The sequence below is a fragment of the Gracilinanus agilis genome, chromosome 2 (assembly GCF_016433145.1).
Source record: "Gracilinanus agilis isolate LMUSP501 chromosome 2, AgileGrace, whole genome shotgun sequence".
NCBI lineage: Eukaryota > Metazoa > Chordata > Mammalia > Didelphimorphia > Didelphidae > Gracilinanus > Gracilinanus agilis.
The window spans coordinates 602,087,617-602,097,692 of NC_058131.1; the positions used below are offsets into that span (position 1 = coordinate 602,087,617).

The 10,076-nt window shown below is 37.5% G+C and overlaps 1 protein-coding gene across 1 annotated transcript in view; it reads right to left on the reverse strand.

The window, feature by feature from the left end:
- Positions 1 to 10,076, reverse strand: part of RASGRF1 (Ras protein specific guanine nucleotide releasing factor 1) — a 204,311-nt gene that overhangs the window by 87,031 nt on the left and 107,204 nt on the right. Inside the window, exons 6-8 of the mRNA XM_044660151.1 lie at positions 9,763 to 9,842; positions 5,771 to 5,964; positions 3,892 to 4,001 (exon numbers count right to left, since the gene is read on the reverse strand). Of these exons, the coding sequence (XP_044516086.1) occupies positions 3,892 to 4,001; positions 5,771 to 5,964; positions 9,763 to 9,842 (384 nt within the window). The remainder of the gene's footprint in view (positions 1 to 3,891; positions 4,002 to 5,770; positions 5,965 to 9,762; positions 9,843 to 10,076) is intronic.

Sequence of the window (10,076 nt, forward strand, 5' to 3'; positions counted from 1 at the left end):
AAACTCCAAATGACATCACAGAGTTGGACACAACTAAAACAACTAAGCAAAACCATGAAGCTCACACCCACCTTCTTGTCTGTTGGACCATGACTTCTATGAACTCTAAATTCTTGGTGAGATTTTTCTCAGATGAAATGAGTTATAGTTTGGATTAACTCTCCACCACTTTTTTTTGGACCCTTAACTTCCATCTTAGAATCAATACTATGTGTTGGTTCCAAGGCAAAAGAGTAGTAAGGACTTGGCAATGAGGATTAAAGTTACAGGGTTACAGGACTAGGAAGGCCAAATTTGAATCCAGGACCTCTCATCTCTAGGTTTGTCTCTCAAAACACTGAGCTACCTAGCTGTCCCCTTCCCCCTTTCTTTCAAAGAACTGAAACTCCTTTGACCAAAATTTTCTAGCTGTGAGATCCTGGTCAAGTCACTTAATTTCTCTGATTTTAACTTTACTCTCTTCATCTGTAAAATGGAGATACCTTACTGGGTTATTGTTAGGATCAATTGAGATACATTTTTTTAAACCAGAGTTTATTAAGCACATACTATGTGCCAGGCACTTTGCTAGGGGCTTTATAAATATTATCTCATAATGTATGAAACATACTTTGAAAAACTATGTGTCAGTTATTATTATTAATGTTATTTTTTGATGCTGATGATTCACCAAATTCTTCCTGTGATGCTTCTTTGTTGCCTAAAGGTTCTGTATCCTAATCCTGAAATAGTTAGTTGGCAGAGCATAATCTCCAGCAGGGTCTCCCAAGTGTAAAAGACCTTGTGACTAGATATGAGCCCATTGTCCAAGGACCAGCTTAGCCAAATTAAAAGGGGCTCAGCTTCAGAGGCTGGGTAACCAAGTAATTAGCTATTTTGGTCTCAGCCCCTCCCAAAGATCAAAGATTATCATAAAGGACTCCAGATCTACACAGGAGGAGAAAAGTAGCCCATGGATGAAGCCACAGCTCTTTCAAAGGCTTAAAGAAGTAATAATAAAAACAACAATTTGTGGATTTTTTTTCTCTCTCTCATCTAATGTCTCCTCATGTCTTATATTATTACTGAGAAGGAGGAAGAGATGTAATAGTTATTATTACTACTTCCCTCTGACAATAATATAGAAAATGAACATAGCTATGGGTTGGCAATCAGGAGACCCGTTTACTATTCTAGGCTTTGTCACCAGTCAGCTAATCAGTCTAGTTGTGAATTTAGGCAAATTAATATCATTCCCTGGGCCTCAATTTTCTCATCTTTGAAATAAGGGTATTCAGTTAGAACCCCTCTAAGGCTCATCCCAGTTCTACCATTTCTGTGCTTCTAAGGAGTGATATGCCAAGGTCACGCAGTTAAATGTTGGAAGAACTGTGGCTTCATCAAAGAAATGCATTAACGAGGCCATGGTTGACAATTCGATTCTTGGTTGGGCCAATTCACTGATCTCTGTTCAAAGTCCACAGACCATAACCCCAATCCTAATGAGCCTTCCTTCCATATGACTTGTCTAAAGTGAGGCAGGGTGAAAAAGCGTGGATGGGTGTTCTGGGATTTCATGGTAATTTTATCATAGCTGGAGGAATTTCGTCACACCAGAAGGATCATGATCTGTATGGACATTGAGGAAAAAAAAGCAAGCAAGCTGAGAAGTAAGAATTTTTTAGTATCTGTGAATGTAGAAAAAGGATATCTTGTTACTGAGGAGAAGAGGACTTCATAATGCAGTAGGGATAATTCTTGAGGTTCTACAAGACTAGATGACATTTTCTTCCCAAATACCCAACTCCCTTGCTCTGATTCACATTCATTGAGCTACTTTCTTTTTTTCTGATTCCATTTCCCATGTGCCTTAATTTAATAAAGGAATACCTTCAAAGGTAATCACAAGTGTTCTGTCCATAGGGAAGCAATTTTCCCCTGACACATCATTCACTGCAAGTCTCTCTGTTAAGACAGTTGTCCCTCGCTATATCGCGGGGGGCTTCACTGTATCATGGGTTTTAAAAATATATATATATGTCTAATTCTATATTGTGGTGTTCCACTTATGGCAGCACACTATTGGCTGATGGAATGAAAGGCGACCATCCACGGTTCTGTGCTCTGTATCCTGGATGCTGATTGGTTCAGTGACTGTAGGTTAATAAGAGTGTGGAAAAGGTTTATAGGAGAATAGGAAGGGTTTATAAAGCCTCAAAATGTATATAAATAATAAAATATTTATTTGAAAATTAAATGTATATGTTTAATATTATTTTTATTTCATATTTATGAATTCAAACATTAATTAACTAAATTTATAACATAATTTGATATAATAATTCAATAATAATAATGAATAAATATAATTAATTAACCCAAATTAAATTAAAGTTATAGATATATATATTAAATATATAAATATATAAGTAGATTTGAATATTTAGAAAAATATTAAATATAAAAAATAAAATAAATATAATGCTGCTTTTATTTCACAGATTGTCAGCTATTGTGGGGGTCTTTGGAACATGACTCCTGCCATAGGTGAGGGGTCGTTGTACTCTGTTTCTAGCCAAATTGACCTTTTTATTCCCCCACCTCCCATCCACCAAGATACGATATTCCATCTTCCACCTCTTGGCCTTTATTCTTGCCATTCTTTGCAGGTAAAATGTTCCCCTTCATCACCTCCTACCTGGAAGAATCCCTAGCTTCCTTCAAGACTGAGTTCCCATGTCAGCTCCTATATAAAATCTTTCCTGATCTCTCTAGTTGCTAGCATGCTAGCACAACCTGCCCTTATCAAATTACCATGCCTTTATTTTATACATGCTTTATATTTATTTACTGGTTTGTATTTACTGGAACCAGTTATTTTCCTTCAGCAGAACATAAGTTCTGATAGCAGGGACTGGTTTCATTTTTTCACCTTTATATGAGCTCCTTTGTTTCATACAGGGCCTCCTGGTACATTCTATTGTTTGGTTGTTATATCTGATTCTTTGTGACCTCATTTGGAGTTTTCTTGGTAAAGATACTGGAGTGGTTTGCCATATCCCTCTCCAGATCTTCTTACAGGTGAGGAAACTCAGGCAGACAGGGTTAAGTGACTTGACCAGAGTCACACAACTAGTAATTGTCTGAGATCAGATTTGAATTCAGATCTTCCTGATTCCAGGCCTGGTTCTTTATCCACTGAGCCACTTAGCTGCCTCTCCTGGTACATAGAAGAAGCTTAAAAATGCTCATTGAAATGAATGGAATTCACCTTTATTATTTTTTAATTAAAAAATCCCTTAGCTTTTGTCTTGGAATTGATTCCAACTATTGGTTCCAAGGCAGAAGAGTGGTAAGGGCTAGGAAATTGGGGTTAAGTGATTTGCTCAGGGTCATGTAGCTAGGAAGAGTCTGAGACCAAATTGGAAACCAGGACTTCCTGTTTTTAGATCTGGATTTCTATCCACTGAGCCACTTAGCTGCCCCTGGAACTGTTTTTATAAATGATTCTGGACAATTTTGGTAAATTGTCAGAACTGATTTTCTGAGCCTAAAAGCCTGGACTATAGCAACTCCAATTGATTGCTCAATTCTTCTACATAAAACATAAAGTTATAAACCATTTAGTAAATACTGATTGACTCACAGAATCTGCATCTTCTAGGCCAGAGATTCTTAATGGTTTTTTTTTAAATGTGTGTGCCCTGGATTATTTAGGCAGTCCGGTGAAGCCTATCCCTTTTCTTTAAAAGATATTTCTTGTCTTTTAAGTGCATCAAATAAAATACATATAAAGGAAACCAGTTACACTAAAACACAGTTGTCAAAATATTAAAAAAATAAGTTCCTGGACCTCAGATTAAGAGCCCCTGCTTGTGGAATATGGTGAAATAAGTGTAAGAGGCTCCTTACCTGGACAATTCCTCTAGTTTTGATTTTGCATAATCCAAACTGTTGCGCTCTACATGTTCATGAGGAGTGTGTGCCAGGAGCTCATGTAATGTCAGAATATACCTAGGGATCTAGAGAGAGTAGATAGTCAAAGAAGGACACACTAGCCAAGGGCAATCATAGTCACATCAGTAGAGGCTCTAAAAGGCTTCAGAGAAGAGTCATCAGGAGGAATCAAAAAATCACAGATTCATTCAAGACAGCAGAAACATTCGAGGTCACCAAGTACATCTTCCCACCAATTGCAGCAATCTCCTGCATGGCATCCCCGAGAGGTGGTTGTCTAGCTTGAATACTTCAAGTGATGGAGGAGCTTACTATGTAACAAAGATATTTCATAATTGCATGATTATAACTGTGAAAAGGAAATTGGCCCAGAATTTGCTCTCAAGAGCAATTTTTTGTTTGGGGCCCTTTTCTAAATCCAGAATAAAACATATTACCAGGAGAAGGGACTGGAAAAAAACATACACATTTACCTGGCAAGGAGAGAAACAGAGACCATTCTATTGGCAGTCTCCAAAAGATGTTTTCTTTATTTGGAATTCAGGGAGCATCTACTCATAGAAACAAGGTTATCATTTATGTAAATATTATAGTTTTGTAATGAAAATGAGCAGAAAACAATTCTAGTAATTAAAGCAGGAAAATTATAAAAACTGTATAGGACATAGGGAAAAACAGATTTAAAGAGAGGAAGAGAAGTAGGTAGAAGAAGACCTTTTTGGAGTCTTGAGAGCAGGGTTTTTTGAAATTATTTTTGCTCATATCCCAGTATTCTCTGCTGTGAGAAAACATGGTACACCGAATAAACGTTTAATGTGGCAATTCTATGGAAGTTAAGAGATTTGTGATATTTCTATTCATTAAGTGCAGCTGTTTTTGTTGTGTTGTTTGCCAGTTCAAAATTTCTGCTGCATTTTGAGATTAGTACATATATGTAATAGGCAAGTTTTGTTTGTTTCGTTAATGCTATAATATCACACTATGTATGCTGGGTAAGTAAATTTTTTATTAAACAAAATGCATTGCTGCTTAAAATTTATTTGAAACTGATAATTTTAAAAATGTGTAATAACATAACATTTAAATTTTGCAGCACATTCTTGGCATAGTAACATACTAAGGCATATCTTTTTTGAGAAACATTGGTCTACAGCAAGGTCCTAGGTGCTTCAATGTTTTTTAGAGGCTTGTGGCATTTGCTTGGCATTATGTGTAATGTGACTTGATAAATTATGAATTTCAGAGAGAGAGGAGAGGAGAGAGACAATATATATATATATATATATATATATATGCAGAGAGAGAGAAGAGAAAAGAAAAGAGAAGAAAGAAGAGTTAGAGGAAGAGACAGAGAACATCAGAGGGGGAGGGAGAGAGAAGGAGGAGGGGGAAGAGGAAAGAGAGAGAGCGAGCTAGAGAGAATAAGTAAAAGAGAGAGAAAGTGAGAGACAGAGACAGAGACAGAGACAGAGACAGAGAGAGATGCAATGGAGAGAGAGCCTTTGCATTTGCACCATCTGGTAGTGAGTTTGGGTAAGATCAGGCTTGGGTTGGGTAAATGGAACAGCTGTTTGTATGCATATTTCAAGTATAGGTATGGTGTTCATCACTCAGGGAGTCCCTACTGTACCATAATTAGATATATGAATATTTAATTACATTTGTCACTGATCCTGTCCTGATAAACATTTATTCATTCAGTACCCTTTAAATTCTGGGATTTAGGGGTACAAAGATAAATAATCCCTATATTACAGAAGTATGACAGCTCTATGGCATTTTTTTTTCCTTTTCAGGACAATCCCTTATTATGCATCCTAAAAGACTACATTACCTGAAACATAGGATAAGTGAGAAAGGTCTCCAGAGTTCTCTCCTCACAGTCTGGCTTTGCCTCATAATGCTTGAGGAGTTTGTCAAAATCCCTGTTCTGTTTGCAGTGAGCTAAGATCTGCAAGCTGTATTGATGGTTTCTCACAAACTCCTGGTAGATATTCAGCATAGGCAGCAGTATGTCAAATAGGTCAGCTGGAAGAAATAGGTAGAATGAAACTCATGATTTCGTTCAGTTGTTCTCTTTTCTATTCTGAGCATTTATCTTTTATTTTTATATTTTAGGACTGGCCAAGATTTCCCATTTATTTTATGTGGGGGCTCCTGATAGAACTAAAGCTTTGAACATTAGCCCTGAAAATATCTTTCTCTCCATGACCAAATAAATCACATCCTTCTTCAGAACCTCCAAATTAAAAGCAAGTTTTAATCATAATAATTAAAAGCACAAAAGCAATTTGGTTATCAATGGTTCAGGGACCATTGGAGGTCCCTGAGACCCTTTCAGGGGGTGGTCTGTGACATCAGAACTATTTTCATAAAAATCCTAAGATGTCTGAATTTCTAATATGGTAAATATCAGTAGATATAATCTAAACAAACAGAAGCTTTTTGGGGTCCTCAATAATTTTCAAGAGTGTAAAGAGGTCCTGAGACTTAAAACTATGACCTAGTGCAATCTTCATATTTTACTGATGAGCAAACTAAGACCCAGAGAAAAGAAATGATTTGTCCATGTTCACACAGAAAGTTGGTGGTTGGCCCAGGAGTAGCACCCAGATTTCTTACTTCCACTCCAGGGTTCCTTTTACTGTACCTCTTGGGCAACCTCTTATAAGATTTTATAGCCCTTTATCTGTCCACATAGTTTATACATTTTGTTTCGCTTACATATAGACCATCAAGTTGAATGTACTTTGGCCCACTTCACTTAGGGTATCTGCCTACATTTCTGTTGTTGATTTTTATTCTGTGCTTGGGCTGACCACCTACTACATACCCACTAGTCTCTCTTAGAAATAACTTCTTTTATTCTGATTCTGCTTCAGATCCTACTGAGACCTCCCTCTACCCCCCTCTTCCATCCCATGACTATCTGAGAGGATCAAATCCCATGCTGCAATTTCACAGTCACAGAAGGGAAGAATTAGAAGGGATCTTGGACCAATGAATCAAATCTGTCTCCAAAAGGAATCTCTGTTATCATATAGTTGATAATCAGGTCATTCAACTTCTGTTTGAAGGTCACCCAGGAGGAAGAGCCCACCAACTCTCAAGGCAGCCCATGCCATTGTTGAATAGCTCTTAATTCTTAGGGAGTTTTCCCTAAAACCAAGCCTAAGTTATGGCCTCCTTGCAACTTTTACTCAATGCTACTGCTTTTGTCTTCTGGGACCAAACAGAACAAATCTAATTATTCTTCCACATGCCTCCCCCCTTTCATATAACTGAAGACAGCTCTCATATACCTTCTCGTTGGTCTTATGGGTCATGTAGCCCTGTGCCTTCTCATCTCTAGGCCAAAAATACTCAGTTTCTTCCATCAATTCTCATATGGCATGGATTCAAGTCCTTTTGCCATCCTGGTTGCCCTCCTCTGAAAATTCTACAGCTTCTCAGTATCCTTCTTAAACTATGGTTCTCAGAACACAAAACAACCCTTCAGATGAGGTCTGATAGGAGCAGAATACAGTAGAGATTGTTGCTTTGAAGGCAGCCCTTTCATCTCTTTCATGCCTTTCATGTCTTTCAAGGCAGCCCAAGATCATATTAGCTTTTCTGGCTGCCACATCACTTTATTGACTCGTATTGGTCTTGCAGTCCACTAAAACCACCCGATCTTTTCCAGATAAACTTATTTAACCATGCCTTGTTACTGCTTCTCACCTAACCTGTTTATAGCTTTTGAATACCTGAAACTCCATATAATCTACCTCTCTAGAATTCTTGTGAAATGGATTTAAAACTCTGCCTTAAGTTTTTGCTTAGTTCTTTTTCCAAAGTTTTGTTGGGGGATGGGGTAGGGGGAAGTTTTGTTCTGGCATGAGTTTGAACCTGCAACTTCAAGCTCTGAAAAAGAAGGCAACTTTTATCAGAGAAAGCTTGCCAAGGTAGCGGGTTGCCAGGGACAACCTCAACTTCTCAAAGAAGTGCTATTGTATGTAATATTCAAGCAACATCTGGCTAGCACCTAGCCTTTAGTTCTCCAGGAGAAGCTCTTTCTTCTTTTAGAAAGAAAATAACCCTCAGTTTGGGGAAAAAAGACATCTCAGTACTTCCAAATTTTCCAAGTATGAAGATGTTTTGTGTTATTCCTTGTGGGTAGGAAGGAAAAAAAAGAATAACCTGACACAAAAGGTAATACCATAGACGTAGAGCTGGAACTCCCTCCTTTTATACATTAGGAAACTGAGCCTTGAGGTTAACTAACTTGCCTAATGACAGACATGTAATAGGTAAGTGGAGGCAGGATTTGAATTTAGGTCCTCTAACTCCAGAGCAAATGCTCTTTCTTTTGTGCCAGATATCTTTCTACTCCTTTTGTCCTTATCACTAACCTGGAAGTTTCTTCCCCATGCAAGTTCAAAGAAGGTGAGACTGGAAACATAAGTTGGACAAGAGGGTCCAAAGCAGTCAGAAATTTTTTTGGGAGCCCAAAATCAACATCTTAGAGAAGATACAAGGTTTGGTACTAAAATGACCTGATGTTCTGGAACTATTAGCCTGCCTCTTCTTCTTTGTCATCCCTGACCCCCTCTAATAGCCCAAATGTGGCTCATTAAATAGATTGTGGTGGTATGGCTGGTGATATATTTCAGCCATGCCACCGCAATATATTTAATTAAAGAGGAATCTTTGTTCTTCTATTCTGCACAGACAATTTCTAAGGACACGAGACTTCTTAGATGTTTGCTGCGTTGGGATTGAGCTCACTGATAGATGAACCTTTTCCTGCCTCTAATGACTACAGACTTTGGTTCCCATCCAGCTGTTTTGGCCATAAATCTTTGCCTCTTTAGGGATGTCCAAAAAGTTCCATCTTACCGAACCAGTGTGTTCTTGTATAGTCAGGAAGTATGGTTTAGTGAACAGAATACTGGGTTTAGGGTCAAAAGAACTGGGTTTAAAAGTCTCAATTCCATTGTTTACTACCCATATGACCTTTTAAAAAAACTCTTATCTTCTGCCTTTGAATCAATACTATTGTTTCCAAGGCAGAAGAGTGGTAACTAGGCAATGGGGGCTAAGTGACTTGTCCAGGGTCACACAGCTAGGAAGTATCTGAAGAAAGATATGAACTATGGATCTCCCATCTCTAGGCTTGCTTCTCTCTCCACTGAGTCATCTAGCTGCCCCTACCAATATGATCTTAAAGGTTATTTTACCTTACCCATTTTCAATTTCCTTATCTATAAAATGAGGGTGGTGGTAGAGTGAGGTAGGCTGGATAATCTCTGAGATTTCTTCAGGCCTCCTGATTCTATCTAGTCCTGTTTTTAGCTGCTTGTGAATTCCTGAAGGCAAGAACATCTCTTCTTTAGGTTATACTCCAAACCCCTAGCAGAGGGATATATGCACATTATGGCCACTCATCTTCTTGCTCATTTACTATTTTGGAATTTTCTTTTCTTTTTAAAGAAATTCCAAATATTTCACTGGAAAAGGGTTTAGGCTTGAAGTAGCTTTATACAAAAAAAAAAGTGTAATCACTTTAAACTAATCGTTGAATTAAGAACAACAATAAAGCCTCCCAAACCTCACTGGGGTAATTCGCTTGGTATTAAAAACTAACTCATCTCAGCCATGAGTCCAGATGATGCATCAGAACATTTACTAGAGGGAATTCTACTTGGTGGCATGTGTAATCATGCGAGGTGAAAGCCAGTCTGGGCAGCAAAGATAGGCCAATAGGTCCTCTAAAATGCGGCCTTTAATGAAGGATGCCATCAAATTAGTCAAATGCCTAATTTCCAAGTGTTCATCATTACTCACCGAGTACTAATGTCGGCCAGCTGGATATCCGGGCTTTGAGTCCTTGGTAAAAAATCTGATGCAAAAACATGATTGTTTCACTGAAAAATAAAGCACATGGTTTAAGGTGAGTTTTCATTGGGAGGAGAGCAAAGCAAAAACATTTTTTTCTGTCCTTCTATATGATCCCTGGAGCATAGTAAAGAAAAAATATTATATCTAAAATATATTAATATAACATAATATTTTAATTAAATTTAATTTTTGTTAATATAATGAAATTATATATATATATATATATATATATATATATATATATATATATATATATATAT